Consider the following 19,594-nt stretch of genomic DNA (forward strand, 5'->3'; position numbering starts at 1 on the left):
TAAAATTGGTTGCTAAAACACCTCTACTCTGAGAGGTGCAAGAGGAAGGCTGGGAAGATCATCAGGGACCCCAGCCACGCCCTGTTCTCTCTGCTACCTTTTGGCAAAAAACTGGAGCATCCAGTCCCGATGACCAACAAGCTCCTGAACAGCTTCTACCCCCAGGCCATAAGACTGCTCAACTAACCATCACTACCTCAACCCCTCCCTGAACTCAAGCCCTATAATAACCCCCCCTATGATCAGAAGACATCTGACATTATCACATTTATTGTCACTTTTATTACTTATTATTGAATTGTTGTTGCTGCTTTGTAGAGTGTGGAGCAAGATCTCAAAACATTTCACTTGTCTATTACAACTTGTCTCATTATGCGATAAGTGACAAATATAATTTGATTTGATTTGATTTGATTTGATTTGATTTGATTTGATGAGGTGGACAGACTCAGACAGGACAATGCTTCCTTTGATGAAAGTCAAGGAAGCTTTTTTAGGCTGACAAATCAGAAACATATAGTAGCCAAAACCTTAGACTTGCCAAAATCAACAGTTTGGAACATCATTAAAAAAAAAAAAAAAAAAGCACTGGTGACCTCAGCAATCGCAAACAGGCCAAGGTGGTGACAAAAAGAGAGAGAGACATTTACATGTTTGGTCAGTTGCAGCTCTTTCTCAATACTATGGAAGCTAAACCTCTTTCTCTCATTATTCACTGTATTCTTGTCTCGCTTGCTGGATCATGGACTGTACTGCCACTAACATCGTCTTTACATACAAACTAACTGAATTCTGATGGCATGAAAACTCCACTAGGGGGTGTGGGCTACTGTCAAATCACAATGCCATTGATAATCACCATACCATAAGCCTTTTTCTGCACACTCTTCTTAAAGCAGCTGCGCTGAGGGCATCTCATGTGAACCATGTGCAGGCTAGTCATAACTTCCTGTTTTCTCAGACAACAAAAACAACCCTCTTTTCCCGTTGGGCCCCTGTACACACACAGGGCTCTGTACACACACACACACACACACACACACACACACACACACACACACACACACACACACACAACAGGCCCAAATCAGCACGGCCGACTCCTCTCATGTGGTCCGAAAGAAAATATAGCTGAGCTTACATGCTACGCTAGCTAAGTGTATGCTACGTTAGCGCAACTAGACAGCTGCTAGCCATCTTGCAGGCTAATGAAAGGTTGTCATTCTGTCACCACTGGCAGAGAGGAATAGTCTGAAGCCTAGCCACATGTGTAATTAGCAATGTTTTCACAGTGATTATAGGTTACTGAAGAGATAAATAAACTCCTCAATGTCATTTGGAAATCTGAGAATAAGTAAGTGAGTCAGGCACTAACTATGGTAGTTTAAGAACACAAAATGAACACTGCGGTCACAAGATAGTTTGATGCAAAAACATGTTTAATTTCAATCAAAAGAGCTTTGTCATTAATCCTGTTTGATTTGAATTGATATGTACATATAATTTACAGAGGTGTGAGACGGTTCGTCTTTGGTAAAGTTTCTACTTTCAGCTCTTGGGGGACTTCTTCCATTGAGGATCTCTCAGTCCTGGGTTTGAGGAGCCGCTCTGTGGGCTGGAACCTCTGGAGCCACGGTCGTCGGTTGGTTCCAATGAATGAGGCCACGTTGTACATATGTTCTGTTTGGTATGTCTGAGGAGAACCGTTAGTAAGTGCTATTCTCTTTGGGTCAAAAGCAACATCTGAACCATTTCCTTGCCACGTTCTGGGGACAGACCCATTGAAACTGACATTGTCCATTTGGTTTATCATGTAAAACATTGTTCTAGACATTAACCTGAACTATCATGGTTTTGTTTCGGAATTCTTTTTCTTCATTTGGCCAGCATCACACATTATCAGAAAGTAACATATTTAAAAACAAACAACACATTTACATGTATAGTATAGCTCAACAAATGCATAGCATTTTTCTTAACAACGAAACGCACTCATGGTGCTATGAGAACAAATCAACAATAGGAATAAAAGGAGTGAGTAAAAAAGGGGGTGCGTCTCAATGCTGTAAGATGGCCCCCATTAATTCACACTGATCTGCAATAAGACTGGATGGATGAAAGCAATATTGAGGAAGGACTTGGTTTCAGTTGTCCAGCTTTCAGATTAGTGTGTATAAAGGTAAAAAGCGAGGGACAGGAAACCACTTAGGAGTCCAATGTCCATAATCCTCCAGCTTCCGGTTCCAAATGTATGGCCTAGTCCTTTAAAGTGGTGATACTTCCATCATCTCGCCTTCAGATCTACAAGAAGCCATCAAGAAGTGTCTGGGATAGTGTCTCAGGGTAAGGGCTAGGGGATTGGACTAGGAGTAAGGGGCTATGGGTAGGTCCTAGGGCTTGTTTTGGAACCAGGCACAAGTCTATGGCTTCACTCCCCTCAGTCTCACCATAGTGGCCGTATTCACTTCTCCCTCGGCCACTCGTCTGTCACTTCCTGAACTGGCAGGTTGTCATCCCGTGGTGGGTTATGGGTAATGGAGTTTCCTGGTGTTGGCGAGCTGGGGCTTTTAGAAGGGAGACTCAGAAACAGCGAAGCACTTTCATTGGCCTGTTCTTGGACCGGGCTGCCGAACGCATCATCTGGCCCCACCCCCTCGTTGCTTAGTGAAGTCTGGCTGACATACACGACGATGACATCACCGCTGAAGTTCATCACCTGACCGCTGGAGATGAAGGTGGTGTTGTGGTTTCCTGTCACCTGACCTGAGAGAGAGAGAGAGAGATCTCTGGTCAGTTTTCATTGTATAGCTAGCACCTAGTCATTGGCCTCTTTACTAATTCTGCCATTGACAGGAGTATTACGGCCCCTACTAAGTGAATTAACCCTCCTAGCTTGCAGAGGCAGCAGGTTTGAAGTTTGAAGACCCCCCACCCCTACTTTGCTACAAGCTCCATCATGGGAAGGAACTAACCAAGGCAGAGAGAAAGCCCATTGTGAAATACTGTATGTACAGTACAGAGGTCATTGGATGGTATGGTTGTGTAATTCTAACACACACACATGCACGCGCACACACACACACACACACACACAGACAGACAGAAAGACAGACTGACAGAGAGTCACAGGATCCTCTTTTTGAGTTGTGACGTAAAAATGGGTTATGGGTTGTTTGACCTCAGATGACAAATAGCCAGTGGGTGTGATGACCGTGCAGAACAACCACAGTAGGACCATGGCGGTTGTTTCTTTGACCATAGCCTTGGTCAAGAACACCATAACAATATCCTTCAACATAATTACTTCAGTGTGACCAGCAATTTTTAGTCAGCCTCTGTGGGAAAACCTATAACTTCATTCAGACATTCAGACATTCAAGCTATATCGTTTTTAAAACATAGAGGAGCCTCGTTATGTAACGGTACAGAAATGACCTGCTATTTGCTCATTAACGACAGACGCAGGTTAATGGTAGTTACATGGTTATACTGTAACTTATGCCAAGGCTCTTTAAAGGGAGGTGTCACTCCACCACCATCTTGGGCGACCAAACACTGTTTTTTTTACACAGGTCGCTTATGGGAGGCCAGAACAAAAACTCCACTCACTCCAAAATGATACGGATTAGCAACTTTTCCTTTCATTCTTTTTTTTATCTCATTGTCGTGTGTAGAAAGATTTTGTGAGGTCATTTCCCGCTCTAGCCTTACACACCTCTGCTGGGGAAACGGCATGAGAAAGACGCGACCTCGCAAAGCAAACCTAGCAACAACAACTGTGTGGTAATTGGTCAGAAATATATCCCCGCATGGGAACTGGCTGATCTTTCCCTGTCTCTCGCAAAACCAAAAGTAAATCCAGGGAGTTGCATATCTCTAGAAAATACAATCTCTGCTTATGCATTACTCATCTGTCTTTGCCAGTCATCACAACAGGAACGGGACGTTCCATTTGGTATGGGGGTTCCCATTTCTATTTCATCCTTTGAGGTAAGCACCAGAAGGTAACCACTGTTACCACGACATTTACCGGGAAACACTATCTGCAGTACATATTACCCCAGTATCGTAGAAATAAAGTTTATCAGCACAATGCTGCATTTTCACGACAATTCTGGGGGTTACGCATACAATTAAAATCAGCGAGCTTCAAATTTCCATGTGCACACCACTGTAGATATGTATAGACCAGAGTCCGACTGGAAAAAGAAAAAAAGACATGTCTCTTTCCGTCTGCCTCCCGTTTCAACACATCTCCTCTTTCCCCAGTTCCCATTTTACATCCTGTAGGGTTCCAACGAGTCAGTCTACAGTCTGCAGTGTACAGAGCCTGACTGAGTCACCCCTCACACCTCATTTACTCACACACATACATACGCAGGCTTATACACACACACACACACACACACACACACACACACACACACACACACATTACACACATTACACACACAGAGACACAGATGCAGATACACACATACACACACACAAACAGGCTTACACACACAGAGACACAGACACAGATGCAGGCACAGACGCAGACACGCAGATACACACACACACAGATGCAGATACACACACACACACAGACGCAGATACACACACATACACACACACACACACACACACAGGCTTATACACACAGAGACACAGACACAGATGCAGGCACAGACACAGATGCAGACACACACACACACACACACACACACACACGCACGCAGGCCCCATATGTGTCTGAGTCTGTGTGTTGATGTTTGTTTGCCATCTGAATTCATTTACTGGAATCCCAGTCTGGACAGTCTGGTCTAAAAACATGCCATTTCACCACCGTTACTAAAACAAAGCCCCTGGTGTCTGTGTTTATACTCAAATGTAATTACTCCTGGGTGTCCATTATATAAACCATACAGCTGCATGGTGAAGAATGAGAGGAGATGAACCATCTACCTACCAGACCCAACTAGTTGTGCTTGATTGAGTTTGCCTAGCGCAATGGAACCAATGGAATAGTCCCAAACCCCACCCAACTGGTACTTCGGGCAGGCTGAAGCAAGTATTTGGAAAAAAATCTAATATACATATCAGCTGCCTACATTATTTTGCAGTGTTGGGGAAGCTACTCTGAAAATGTATTTAACTAGATTACCAATCACCCTTGAGAGAAACATAGTTTCTGTCAAACTAAAGCTACTTTAAAAAAGTAGTTCACGACATCGAATGTACCTTATCCAACACACGACAGTCAGTTACTGAAAGATGACCCGTCCATGTCACAGAAAACGTGTGGCTGAAATGACTGGGAGAGAAAACATTTCTAAAAGTGGGAAGATCCGAAGCAGTAAGAGAAGAAATAGTAGGGAAAACTGAAGTTCAAGGCCTGGAATAATAGTGACATTCAAAAGGAAAAACTACTAGGATTTGAATTTAGTTTAACTACCACTAAGCTACTGCAAATTACATGGATTGGAACTATTCCCCAACACTGTTATTTTGAAAATGTGTGTGCATCAAGATTGTTTAAACTAGTTTACTCTGTATGGGGTATGTATTTCAGGTGAAAGTTAGGACCTCATTCTGACCTTTCTGTCAACCTGAACGGGAAGCCTAGTTTTGTGCCATTACTGTATTATGGGAAATGGTGTTTAATTACTGCAGTGCTGGGGTGTGATTAAAGTACTCCAAACTCAACAATCTTAACATCTGTGTGTGTGTGTGTGTGTGTGTGTGTGTGTGTGTGTGTGTGTGTGTGTGTGCGTGCGTGCGTGTGTTGAGGTATTACTCAAGCTGTGTGTAACTGGAGCACATCTTGTTTCAATAAGAGCTGTGGTCACTTTACGAAACCCTGTGGAACTCTGGGTAAACAGGGGTGTTATGGATGGCACAACTCACACTCAGAGAAAGAGAGTTATCACACACACAAACACACACACACACACACACACACACACAGGATGTTGCCAGTGATTTCATGATTGGTAACATCATCTGGTAGCTTCCTGTGTGTGTGTGTGTGTGTGTGTGTGTGTGTGTGTGTGTGTGTGTGTGTGTGTGTGTGTGTGTGTGTGTGTGTGTGTGTGTGCGTGTGTGTGTCACAGGGTCAAACTCTACACACACACACACACACACAGATATTTCTTTCCTACTGTGTGTGGTCCTTCCGAGTATCAAGCTGCAACTGACTAACTTAACTCTGATTGAAAACATTTCTCGTAACATAGCGGTTCCGAAGCTGTGTTTGTATCACGACCTATCTAGAACCTCTACAATAGCCTAGTGACCCACCAAATAGCAAAAACCATGGTTCCAACCACAACCTTGGCTTAAACTAGGATCTTTGAGGTACTGGCCATAACAGCCCACCCTCTGGTGAAACATGTCTCTCACTAGGAGTTGCCAAGCCTTCGGTTTTGGCCAGGAGTTTCCTGGAATTAGCCTCCACCTCCCACTAAGAGAGATGCTATTCCGGGTGATTCTCTTATATTCTCTTCTGTCAATCAGTCTTTCAAATTGGATATCGTACAGCCATTTTTCTAAAAAACAGTTTTGTCACAAAGTGCTTAACGATCCAAAACAACAGCCCGACCGTAGACCTTGAAAAAGCGAGCCAGGAAAAATACAAATATCAGAATAAAAAAATAATATCTGTAATATTCAAGACCGTACAAAACAGTACAAAATGGACTTCTCAATCTCTCATAGTGACATCTGCAGAGTGGGCAACTCTGGCTCTATCTGAGGCAGTGACAATATGGAATGATGTATTTTACTGTAAGTATTGTGTATTATGAATGAACGTGTGTGTGTGTGTGTGGCTGAAGAGCTGTAGCGCTAGCAGAGGCCTGTCTCATCGTACCTACCTGAGGTGAGCGCCGGCTCAGCCAGTTGACTCTGGAGGCTCTCAGGGGCACACTCCAGCTCCGAGTCCCCAGAAGAGAGCTTGTTTCCCCCACTGTCTCCCCAGGAAAGTCCCTGGTCCCTCTTCTCCCTGGAGGCCTCAGAGCTCGGCTCGGAACACCGCTCGTCAACGGACACGGGGGTCACAGAGGGGTCAGGGGAGGTCGCTGTTGGGGTCGAAGTGGGTGGGGCTTCGGGGGTAGGGACGGAGCCTATGCTGCCGTTCAGTTTGTATAGCCCCTCCCCTTTTCTCAGTGACCTGTCAATCAGGGGACCCCCAACCTCTGACCTGGCCTGGGTCAGGGGGAGACACAGATCACATGGTGGGGTGGCAGAGGAGAGGGGGGAGAAGGTCTGGCGGAGGGCGGGAGATATGGGGAGAGACAGGGTGGGTACACCTGTCTGACTCTTGCCCACCTCTCCCCTCTCTCCCTCCACCCCTCCACAGGAGCAGGATCCCAGGGGTCCGGGGCTGACCGCTTGGCTACAGTCCTCATTCTCCCCCACCTCCAGAGGCTCACGGACACACACACTCACACACATGCACGAGCCCGCCCACAGAGGTGACACACACTCCTCCTCCTCCTCTTCCTCCGACACCTCCTCTGCCTCTCCCGACCCCGCGCTCCTCTCGTCCTCCTCCGCCTTTTTCTTCTCCTCTCCTGTCTCCTTCATCCTTTCTTCCTGCCTTGTTTCCTCCGTGGGGGGTGGCAGTGGTAGTTTGACCCCGTCTGAGATGGGGGGGCAGGTGCGGGAGGGTTCAGTAGGGGTGTGGTGGTCCTGGCGGATCAGACAGCTGGTTTCACACAGGGAGAGGCTCTGACCCGCCCCCCCTCCTCCTCCTCCTCCTCCACTATGGTAGAGTGGGGCTAGAGTGTCCTAAAGACGAACAGACACACAGACAGTCTTATTCAAGTGTCTATTTTCTCACAGTCCTGGAGCTTTGAATGCATGTTTTTAGTCTGTGTCTTTCATCTGACGACTCTCTTACCTGCTGTATCCTTGTCCTCTTCAGATTCTGGACACAGGATCGCAAATTCACTGCGAGGACAGACATAGTTGTTTCAACACAAAGCAATATAATATTCAATATTGACATCACATTTTAGACCGGTGATACTCAATCCTTGTCCCGGAGAGCCACCGTGCTATCTGTCACACCTGATTGAACATATCAAATGGTCTTCAACGCCTTGATGGGCTGAATCAGGTGAGGATCACTCTGTTGAACCCTATTTGGGGAGTCTATAACCATTTCCGAACCGTTAACAACTCCTATTTTCCTCTCGTCCTCTCCTCTGTCCTCCACTCGCTTCCTACTCAAAAGGCATCGGAGGAGAAGATCTACGGTTCCTCTCCTTCGATATTCTCCTCCAATGCGTGAGGGAGTTTTCAAACCATTGAGAAAGGGCCTGTATGGAGCTGTATTGACCTACCTGAGAGAAGATAGAAGATAGAAGATAGATAGATAGAAGATAGATAGATAGAAGATAGATAGAGATAGAAGGCCTACCTGAGAGAAGATAGAAGATAGATAGATAGATAGATAGATAGATAGAAGATAGATAGATAGATAGATAGATAGATAGATAGATAGATAGATAGATAGATAGATAGATAGATAGAAGATAGATAGATAGATAGAGATAGAAGGCCTACCTGAGAGAAGATAGAAGATAGATAGATAGAAGATAGATAGAGATAGAAGGCCTACCTGAGAGAAGATAGAAGATAGATAGATAGAGATAGAAGGCCTACCTGAGAGAAGTTTGAGTTTGTCCTTGTAGCAGAAGAGGAGAAGGATGAGCAGAGAGAGGACCGTGATGACCGACAGGACTGACACCACCACCCAGGATGTGGAGGGACCTGGAGGACACATGAGGAGGAAGACGTTTCATTTTAAAGGTGGAGAATGGGGACGTAATCCTTTCATTTACAGCCCGGTCATTAAGCATGGTACTTACTTATAAAATACTGGGTAAAAGCTTTTATGACATGATAATTGCATATTATTGTGCTGGCTGTTTCTTTTAGGTTCCCTGACTCAAGCACCACTTTGTGCCATTGAGTACCAGGTTGTTACCATGGAAATATTTGGCTGCTAAATGTAGCCTACTCTTACCATAATGTCATTGAATAGGCTTCATTATATCGCTTTCCCCATCATCCCAGAAACGGGGTGGGTGTGTGCGTGCGTGTGTGTGTGTGTGTGTGTGTGTGTGTGTGTGTGTGTGTGTGTGTGTAAAACTGCAGGTTTGAAGATTTGTTTTCAAAAATCGTTTTTCAGTGAGCGAAGGGTCACCTCTAACCACGTTGCTTGTAGGCCAACTAGCACACGTGTCTCGATTATGAAATGAAAATATTTAATCACATTCAACAATCTAGATCAAATTCATGTATTTACAGTATGCTATTAAGCTTTCTATACAAGCTTGCTATGTTTGTCTCCAGATATTTTCATTGTCATACACTAGCTGAAACTTTCAAATAAAGGGTGACTGGATCATGCAATGTTAGAACTTCATTCGTAGGTAATGTATATTATATATAATATAATAATAATAATAATAATAATACGTGCCATAGTTGGACCCATGAGCAATAGGCTCTTTAGGCTCTTTCAAATAGAATAAGTGATGGTTTGTGAACGTTTTGGAGCCGGGTGGTGCAGTGGTGGCCGTGTGTGTTTGTGAAGACGTACCAGAGAGAGGGGGTCCGCACATGGCATCGCTGCGCTCGCTTCCAGCCTGTTTCTCGCTCTTCCCCAGGGCCTTACAGCTGAGAGGAAATCATACACTGTCATGAGTCTTGAGTCTCTCACTCTCGTTTCTGTCTTGTTTGCCTACCTGCATCTCTCTGTCTGTCTGTCTGTCTGTCTGTCTGTCTGTCTGTCTGTCTGTCTCTCTCTGTAGGTTGACCACAGGCCCAGGGTAGTGGTAGTAACTGTGCTCTTTTCCAGGGGAAGTGGTGCAGAATTAGTCATAACACTTGTGTGGTAAAGCTGCGGACGCCTATAAAACTCGTTGTTTCTGTGTGACCCAGGATACAGGGCTAAGAATAGACAGCACAGGAGGAAAAAGCCAACTTGTGACGGGACAGTGTGTGTGTGTGTGTGTGTGTGTGTGTGTGTGTGTGTGTGTGTGTGTACTCACTTGGTCCACTGTCTGCAGGATTCCATCGAGCTGTTGGGAGAGAAGTATCCTCTCTTACATGCCACACAGGATTTCCGTCCAGACTCTGAGTTTAAAATACGCATAACGGGGGAAATCGGTCAAAACGAGAAAACGAAAAAACCCGTAAATATCGCTATTTGCTCTTAACCAAGGGTTAGGGTGTGTGGGTGTGTATGTGGGTGTGTGTGGGTGTGTATGTGTGGGTGTGTGTGTGTGTGTGTGTGTGTGGGTGTGTGTGTGTGGGTGTGTATGTGTGGGTGTGTGGGTGTGTGTGTGTATGTGTGTGTGTGTGTGTGCCTGTCTTACCAGGGTCGGTCACCAGCCCGTGCCCCGGACCACAGGTTGGGATCTTCTCACAGAACTCACAGTTGATGGGGGAACACTGTCGACCAGGTTTGCACTGACACGGTGCTGGTGCCAGTGGGTTAACTGGCCTCACACTGTTAAAGCCCTTACCTGGGGGGGGCGGGGGGGGGGGGGGGGGTTGAGGGCGGGGTCAGAGGGTATCACAGGGGTTAGAGGGCATGAATCTGGACAGGTCACTGAGAGCTTGTATTATTCAGGGGTGGTGATTGCAAGCAAATCGAAAGCAGTCTCCACATGAATCTGAACCAGAATACGTTTGAGCTTGAGTGACACAAACAAATACGACTGTCTATTCTCTAAAAAGAAGATAGATATGGAAGCCTTTGGAATGGAAATGTCCATTCAACTGAGCCTGAATCTAGAAACTCCTCCATCCATGGTACAGACCTGTGTCACAGAACTTCTGAGGCAGGCACTTGGTCTCATTGGTCCAGTCAGGCTGGTAGTCATTTCTGCCACAGGGACGACACACGGTGTCAGTGGAGCCGAAACACTCAGTAAACACATAGGACCCTGAGAGAGAGAGGGGGGGGGGGGGGGCGGGGGAAAAGAGGAGGAAATAGGAATCATTAAATAGCTTTAGATACTTTGAAAGGAAATACTTTTATGTAACAGTAGATCTTGCAAAATCACTGTTTTTCATGATTGCGTCGATGTTCATTTTGGACGGTTTCCCAGACCCATATCGCGGCTCCTCCTCGGCTAAAACTACATCTGAAGAGAGACAGAGTCACACGAGTGAATGTGTTCTACAGCAGCAAAGAGACACATTTCCCTCAAACACTCAAAAACTCAGAGGACGGACCTGCTGAGGAAGAGGAGAGGAAAGAGGAAGATGCTAAACTAGACCCTTTTCCATCAGGCTTATTGATGGACACCTCTTTTGGGCTTGAGAGGATTTGTGTGTGTGTGTGTGGGGGGGGGCCGTGCGTGGGTGTGTGTGTGAGTGAGTGTGTGTGGGTGTGTGCGTGGGTGTGTGTGTGGGTGTGTGCGTGGGTGTGTGTGTGGGTGTGTGCGTGGGTCTGTGGGTGCATGGGTGTGAGTGTGTGTGTGTGTGTGTGTGTGTGTGTGTGTGTGTGTGTGTGTGTGTGTGTGTGTGTGTGTGTGTGTGTGAGAGTGTGGGTGTGTGGGTGCACGCTTGCATATTTTTAGTCCACCGTTCCCCTTTCTAACATCCTTCCTCATTTCGTTCAGGAAAAACGTTAGTGTTTCTTCCTCTGCCCTATCAATGTATCAATCAATACATATGGAAATGTACCAACGTGCCATAGAGAATCAGGATGAACATTATAATATAATGATAATACCAGGCTGGTATTGAACCTTCCACCCTCCCACACACTCTCCACCCTCCCACACACTCTCCACCTCCTCACACCTCCCAGAACAGAACCACTTGTACAGTACCTGACCTTTTGCATCATAAAAATAAATAAATACACTAATAAATTGTTTTCTTCCCTTACTAACTGCTCTGGTGGAACGTTTTACTTGTGATTGACTGATGTATTGTTGATTCACTTACTTTAGACAAATATACTTATTGTAATGTGGCTCTGGATGAGAGCGTCTGCTAAATGACTAAAATGTAAAAATGTAATTTAGGTCATGTAGAGTGCTAATATCCAAAAGTTACCTGGCTGCATATTCATGCACCATGACTATACCAAAGGATGTGCTGTGGGTATACTATATATATATATATATATATATATATATATATATACACACACACACAATAAGTGCCATTAATGTATCACACATATTGATGGTCCCATAAGGGTGCATTACATGAATGTGTGTGTGTGTGTGTGTGCGAGTACGCGCGTGTGTCTGTGTCTGTGTCTGTGTGTTTAGGTCTGGGTGGGTTACCTGGTTCACACTTCCTGCAGCACTTCTTGTCTTTGAGGTACTCGTGCGGGACACAGGTGGGTCTGGAGAGGGTTTTCTGAAAGAGACAAAAAACACACGATGAGTTTCCCATCAAATAGTGGAATAGACACGCCTCCACCACAACCATGCCGCTAGTGCAGCGTGTCGTTTTCTTTTTCTAACAGCCATTAGTTGTAACAAAGCCACTGTTGTCAATGAGACATGCTACACCGGCCGCAAGCACTTCAAGTCTATTTCAAGAGAGAGAGAGAGAGAGAGAGAGAGAGAGAGAGAGAGAGAGAGAGAGAGAGAGAGAGAGAGAGAGAGCGAAAAGGGTGGCTCGTGCTGCTGTTTGCGGCCTCTGTTGTTGTTTTTTGTGCCTCTGCCGAAGCATACACAACCATTCTGGAAGACAAACGGGAGGACGCTTGCAGTCGAGATTCAGGGTCTTCATTGTGATCCGTATCACCCACTTGAGTAGAGTTTGATATCGAATTCAATTCAATGAGCTAATTCTTTCAATCGCATTTTGGCTTAGGTGTTGACTGGATGGTACATGATAATAATCACAGTCCTCAGTTTAAGGCCCACAAAAAGTTAGCAAAATAAGCTTTTGGTTTTCGGAGCGGGGAGGTGTGCCCCTCTCTGTCCAATCAGGTCATTTCTTGACAATATTTCGGTCTATTTCCGGGGACCCGTTTTGGGCTCCTGAGCGCTCATTTTAGAACTAGTGGCTGAAATGATACTGAAATCCTCCTATTTGAAGCACATCTGTGATCTTGTTATGCCAATGTCTCCAGCCAGTTTTGACAGGTTACAGTAAGTCAATACTCATTCATTAGTGTAAGAGACATAAACCAATCTACCGTTATTCTCTTCATATTCACAGAGATGATATGATACCCTGTAAATATACTTTATTTCCACACAACCATGGAATTCATTTCCAGCATAGCTTCCCAGCAGGACCATTGCCCAACTCCAAGTAAGAGAGAAACAAACCCAGTGTACCCTAAAGGCTTTCCATGGTTGAAGTGGCTAAAACATTCTAACAATCTCAACAGGACTCCATTCAAGAATGTCTGAGTGTTGTGTTCCCCAATAAAAACAAAACAATTAAAAAAAGGGCTTGCAGGCAACCTCCACAACTCCATTCTCTCATAGAATGATCTAGAACTCCCATTGCCTCGTGATCAAGCACATTCTCCTGTACTCCAATTGTTATCTCTGAAATCAAAGCAGTAACAAAGACCAATGGTCTTCTAAGTGAATTCTTAAGGTGGTCCCCTTCGGTGGGTCGTTAAACAGGAGTGTGTATACTGAACACTGAAAAATGTGCACACACTCAACATGTTGTGGTCTCACCACCCACTGATTTTGGCAAGTGTGGATCTGAAAGCTAATACACCCCCCCCCCACCCCCCCCCCCCCCCCCCACACACACACAGAGCCTCAACCTTCTTACCAGTTTGCTGAATTACAGAATAATAGTGTTATGAGAGAAAATAACATGCCGAACCCACAGTTTCTTTGTGAGGATACAGTACAAAAAAAGCCCATCTCATTCTCCACTTATATAACTCTACCAGAAACCCACAGGCATGGAGATGTACTGCCCGGTTTCCCTGATTCCCATCCTGAACGTTCTGCTTCTCCTGTTTGATAATAACAGGGAACAGCGTGGCAGGGAATTTTCGGAATGATTCCCCTCTTCTCATGCTCAGTCAGTCAGTCAGCCAATCAATCAGTCAGTCAGTCAGTCAGCCAATCAGTCAGCCAATCAGTCAGTCAGTCAGCCAATCAGTCAGCCAATCAGTCAGTCAGTCAGCCAATCAGTCAGCCAATCAGTCAGTCAGTCAGCCAATCAGCCAGCCAATCAGCCAGCCAATCAGTCAGCCAATCAGTCAGTCAGTCAGCCAATCAGTCAGCCAATCAGTCAGTCAGTCAGCCAATCAGTCAGCCAATCAGTCAGTCAGTCAGCCAATCAGCCAGCCAATCAGCCAGCCAATCAGTCAGCCAATCAGTCAGTCAGTAAGTCAGTCAGTCAGCTAGCCAATCAGTCAGCCAGTCAGTCAGTCAGTCAGTCAGTCAGTCTGCCAACCAATCAGTCAGTCGGTCAGCCAGCCAGCCAACCAATCAGTCAGTCAGCCAGCCAGCCAAACAATCAGTCAGTCAGTCAGCCAACCAGTCAGCCAATCAGTCAGTCAGTCAGTCAGTCAGTCAGCCAACCAGTCAGCCAATCAGCCAGCCAGCCAGTCGGTCAGTCAGCCAGACAGCCAGTGGCCAGTCAACAGTGAGTCAGTCAGTCAGTCGTCAGTCAGCCAGCTAGTCAGTCAGTCAGTCAGTCAGTCAACAGTCAGTCAGCCAGCTAGTCAGTCAGTCAGTCAGTCAGTCAACAGTCAGTCAGCCAGCTAGTCAGTCAGCCAGTCAGTCAGTCAGTCAGTCAGTCAGTCAGTCATCCAGCCAGCCAGCCAGCCAGTCAGTCAGTCAGTCAGTCAGTCAGCCAGCCAGCCAGCCAGCCAGCCAGTAGCTTCACTGACATGGTATATCAGTCTGACCATCCTTGCCTAAGCCAGTGTCTCTCTCTCTCTTTCCTTACTTCTGCCCCCCCCTCTCTCCCTCCCTCTCCCTCTCTCTCCCTCTCTCTCTCTCCCTCCCTCTCCCTCTCTCCCTCTCCCCCCCCCCTCTCTCTCTCTCCCTGTCTCTCTCCCTCCCTCTCTCTCTCTCCCTGTCTCTCTCCCTCCCTCTCTCTCTCTCCCTCTCTCTCTAGTGTGAGACAGCACAGAGACCCAAGGCGCCCAAGAAAACACGGGCGTCGAATTCCAACGAGCGTTTAATCACTTCCATTGAGTGTCTAACATCAGTCGCTGTTTTGTTTTTTACCACGAAGTCTTAACGATTGGAGGGCCACTCATTGTTTTCACCACAGACCTAATGATGAACATGTGTTACCAAGAGCAGGCTGACTGAGATGAGAGGAAAAGCTCCCAGGCCCATGGATATACAGATGTTGAGACAGGAATCCAGGAGACCATGATCATGAGTTCCCATACATTCACACATGAATGTCTTAGAAGGAATTATGCTGTTTTTTTAGGTGATTTGAGATCGGTGGCGATGAAGAGAAAAGAGGAGGCAAGGAAAGGAAACGAGGAGAGGAGGCCTGTCGAGGCATGCGTCGGTCACTGACAGATTTGGGTGGCGAAAGGGGACAGGAAACCCAAAAGAATGCTGGGAATCGTCTTTTTCGTTTCCGCTGCGTCCGAGCGTCGGGGTGTAATTGCAAGATGCAATATGTTTTCATTTACTAAATATATAAGAGCCAAGGCCTCGTCCGCCCCGAAATGATTATAGGGTTAGGAGTCCAGAGGACAATGTAGAGACTCCTCCAACCCCCAGGCTAATTTTATCTGGGAGTTCAACTTGTAGTCATATGGTTTCATGTGGTACACTGTGTGTAGCCCACCGACACTTTCAGCTGTGGCCCGAAAGGACTGACTACAGCTACACTATATGACCCACCACTGTCCCGTCCCCAACATTCAGACAAGCTCTTCATGAGGGTACGTACGGTAGACTCCTAACTACCTCCATATAATAACATATGCCATTTAGCTGACGCTTTCATCCAAAGCAACTTACATTGCAGTGAGTGCATACATGTTTCAGTATATATGGTACCAAGGGGGATTCAAACCCACAACTTCAGTGGACCACAGGGGACCATATGTACGTTACGCAGTCGTCAGTTACAATAACGTGTGTGTGTGTGTGTGTGTGTGCGTGTGCATGTGTGCAACCGATCTGGGTCTTCTGCTTTCCACAAGACTGTCTTACATTAGCCCTGTGAGCTAAAGTTCTAGGCATTGGCTTCAAAAGCGACTGTAACTGCTGACATGTCTTCAGGTCTAAGGGAAGTCTACTCATGTAGAGTGTGGTTCACCAGGCCACCTCAGTGGCGCTGTGATAGGCACCAGAGAACAATAGTCATTAACTCTGAGAGTGTGTGAATGTCTCAGTCAGAAGAGGGGGCCATTCAGAGCTCTGTAGGAATTAACACATACCTGTCTCTCCCACATGAAGAGGACATACAGACCTGTAGCTTTGATGTTGAAAGACAAATACTGCGGCCTGAGTATATGTGTGTGTGTGTGTGTGTGTGTGTGTGTGTGTGTGTGTATGAGAGAGGGAAAGAGAGAGAGGTTTGTGTGTGGGTGTGTGGGTGTGTGGGTGTGTGCGTGCGTGAGAGAGAGAAAGAGAGAGAGGTTTGTGTGTGGGTGTGTGTGTGTGCATGAGAGAGAGAAAGAGAGAGAGGTTTGTGTGTGGGTGTGTGTGTGTGCATGAGAGAGAGAGAGAAAGAGAGAGAGGTGTGGGTGTGTGTGGGTGTGCGTGTGCGTGTGTGTGTGTGTGTGTGGGAGAGAGACTATATAGCGATGGTGTTGTGTGAGAGACAAAGGCGAGAGATAGAGCAGGACAGTAAACCAGTGACAATTCTTCACATCTTTTATGTTCCTTCATCAGACGGTATGATCCATACTGTATCAACACCTGTTGATGTGAGACACATTCCAGTCTCTCTCAGAATACCAGGAGATTTGCATAACTGCCACGGTGTTCTTTGACAATTTGCCAAGAAAAGCTGCCTCTTTCATATAAGTATTTTAGCCACTGGGGCACGAGAGACTTAGCCATTGATAACTAAGTTTGAAATCAAACTGTTGCATAAGTCGTCAAATTGTCTCACAGTGTCCACTTCTTCAATAGAGGAGTTTGTCAGTAGAGGACATTATCCAACCAACATGTAAAATAGGCCTAGAGCTGACAACACTTCTTTTGTGTTTACATCATAACAATAAACAGTTCACATACACATATATGTGCCAATGTTCATTCACATACACGTGAACAAACAATATCGATATAGAATGACTTGCAAACAACTCATTAACAAACTGTGCAATCATGGTTTATAAGTAGGCCTTCAGACACTGTGTTGTTACCCAAAGCTGCATGTTTTCAAGGTGAATACATTTCCCTGACTAACTCTCTGGTGTTTCCATAGTATTAGACTGTGTGGTGGAGTCAACTCAGGTTACGACCTGCAGCAGGAGTGAGAGTGAAGCAACACCCACACCATTTACTGCAGGAGACCAGTATGGTCTACTGGCACACTAGTAGACATAATATGATGGATGGATGGAGGGATGGATGGATTGATTCATAGATAAAGAGGTGAATGGAAAAAAATGACAATGTTGAAAACAGAAGGATGGATGGATGGATAGGAGTGAGGATGAACGAATGAAATATCTTAATTATATTGAATGAATGGATGCCTGAATGGATGAAAAAAACTCCACTGACGAACAGTAACAAACATCTACAGAAGACCTTATAGAACGCATATCATGATTATCTGAGGCATAGTGCTCTTTTTAAATATGTTTCTGTAGGACCTTAAAGGATGAAGAGAGAAAACATCTTTAACTTACTCGGACTAACCCACATGACTTACAGTAAGAACAGGCTCGCCAAACACGCAGTGACAGATCTCCTGGTGCCTGTCTGCCAGACCACCAGACCACATTTAAAACACTTCCACCTGGATTTCTCTAAATCGGATTTAACCACACCAATGCTGCGTCTTGGTGAGACTGACTCTCATCTAACACGTTATTCCCGAAATAAGACTCAAATACCAAAAATTGCAGTATAATCGTTAACGTATTCTTCCCGTTACTCATTTATTCCCATAACAACAACAACCCACCCCCCCACTCACACACACAGACAACGCGCTTGGAGCTGAAACGGGAACGAACGTACGGTAAATAGAAGGAAAGAGCAAGCGCTTCCAGCGCCGCGCGGTTCCTGCGGTCACCGGACCTGGAGAGGAGAGGGGCGGGAGCGCGTGGACTCGACCCAAACACAACCGTTTCCAAATCACTGCTGGAGCGTAAACATATCTTTCAAAGTCTGTTTTTCTCCAAGCTATTTGGACAATGCTTATCTGCTCTGGATAACCTCTTTTCTTTAATCCGCAAACTCTGGATACGTTGCTTGGTCCGGCCATATGTAGTTTTAATATTGTGTTTTAGACACATATAATCATACAATTAAAAGAGTAGGCCTAAGGCTCTATGTTTAACATCCTACATGAGCACACTTTCATTTCTGAGAAGAATACAGTCTGTTGACGTACCTGTGCGCACAGGGTGAGAATCAGATGCGTTATCCAGCCTTGAAATATCCAGCTGGTGGAGAAGTGGACTCTCATCTTTGCTGTTAACGGAGGCGAGACAAACCCGTTTTTACCACCGTGTTTTCAGCTGAGAGAAGTACCCCGGGTGTCCGGTGAGTTTAGTCTACAAAGGTTGCTAGGGGGAGCCGTGTCGGTAACGGATAAGTCTCGTAGAGCCTCCAGACCGTTTTGGCATTCTCGCTCCGCATTCCCGGTGATGCACGGTTCGACTACTCTCACCCACGCGCTCCGGAGTGAGCTGCCTCTGGTGTGTGTGTGTGTACGCTTGTAAAAACCGAGTAGGAATTGAGTGAGAGAGGCAACTCCTCCCATGTCGTAATATATGTGTGTGTGTGTGTGTGTGTGTGTGTGTGTGTGTGTGTGTGTGTGTGTGTGTGTGTGTGTGTGTGTGTGTGTGTGTGTGTGTGTGTGTGTGTGTGTGTGTGTGTGTGTGTGTGTGTGTGTTTGTACAGACATTGTTGGCTGCTACAGTGGTTCTAGGCTCACACGGTTGATGTTGTTTCAACACATCAATAATCCACATCATGTATCTCACATCTTAGCCCATCTCTCTGCTTCTCTTATGGGAACAATAAGCTTTGGTCTCAAGTTCTTAACAAAGCGTTAACGTTTTATAAACATTTACCAGGACTTTTGATACTATCAATGTGAGTCACAGATCCAGTAGTGTAGTGACTGATTTGCAGACTGCATTTCTGAAGTTCAACGGATGGTGCAATATCCCTCCCTCTGCCCCACTGCATCTCTGGACTACAAGGATGGTTGTGGATATACTGTGTAAGGCTGGTTGGCAGGGGGGTATTGGACATTTGTGTGTCAGATAAATTGTGAACAGGAAAAAGTAGGTTTTGAACTGGAATTTGGGGACTCGCAGCCTTGTATGTCCTCTCCTCTCCTGTCCTCTCTCCCCTTTTCTCCCATCTCCTACAACCTTCCACCTCTCCTCTGCACTCCTTTCTCCCCCTTATTCTTTCCTCCCCTTCCCTCTCTCCCCCATGCCCCCACCTTACCTCTCGGTCCTGCCTCT

At 45.9% G+C, this 19,594-nt stretch overlaps 1 protein-coding gene across 2 annotated transcripts; it reads right to left on the reverse strand.

Annotated features, from left to right (window-relative positions):
* Positions 1-1,449: 1,449 nt before the first annotated feature.
* On the reverse strand, positions 1,450-18,794 carry tnfrsf11a (tumor necrosis factor receptor superfamily, member 11a, NFKB activator). 2 transcript variants are annotated; one of them, XM_083696312.1, is made up of 10 exons: positions 18,508-18,794; positions 12,306-12,381; positions 10,821-10,946; positions 10,374-10,523; positions 10,047-10,131; positions 9,596-9,672; positions 8,653-8,760; positions 7,886-7,935; positions 6,858-7,674; positions 1,450-2,763 (listed from the first exon to the last, which is right to left on the reverse strand). In XM_083696312.1, the coding sequence occupies exons 1-10, from the start codon at positions 18,580-18,582 to the stop codon at positions 2,462-2,464; spliced, it is 1,866 nt and encodes a 621-aa protein (XP_083552438.1). In that variant the 5' UTR covers positions 18,583-18,794; the 3' UTR covers positions 1,450-2,461. The 2 variants fall into 2 exon arrangements, with proteins under 2 accessions (XP_083552438.1, XP_083552437.1); XM_083696311.1 differs by having other exon boundaries at positions 6,858-7,773.
* Positions 18,795-19,594: the final 800 nt, after the last annotated feature.

The sequence above is a fragment of the Argentina silus genome, assembly GCF_951799395.1.
Source record: "Argentina silus genome assembly, chromosome: 1".
NCBI classification, from domain to species: domain Eukaryota; kingdom Metazoa; phylum Chordata; class Actinopteri; order Argentiniformes; family Argentinidae; genus Argentina; species Argentina silus.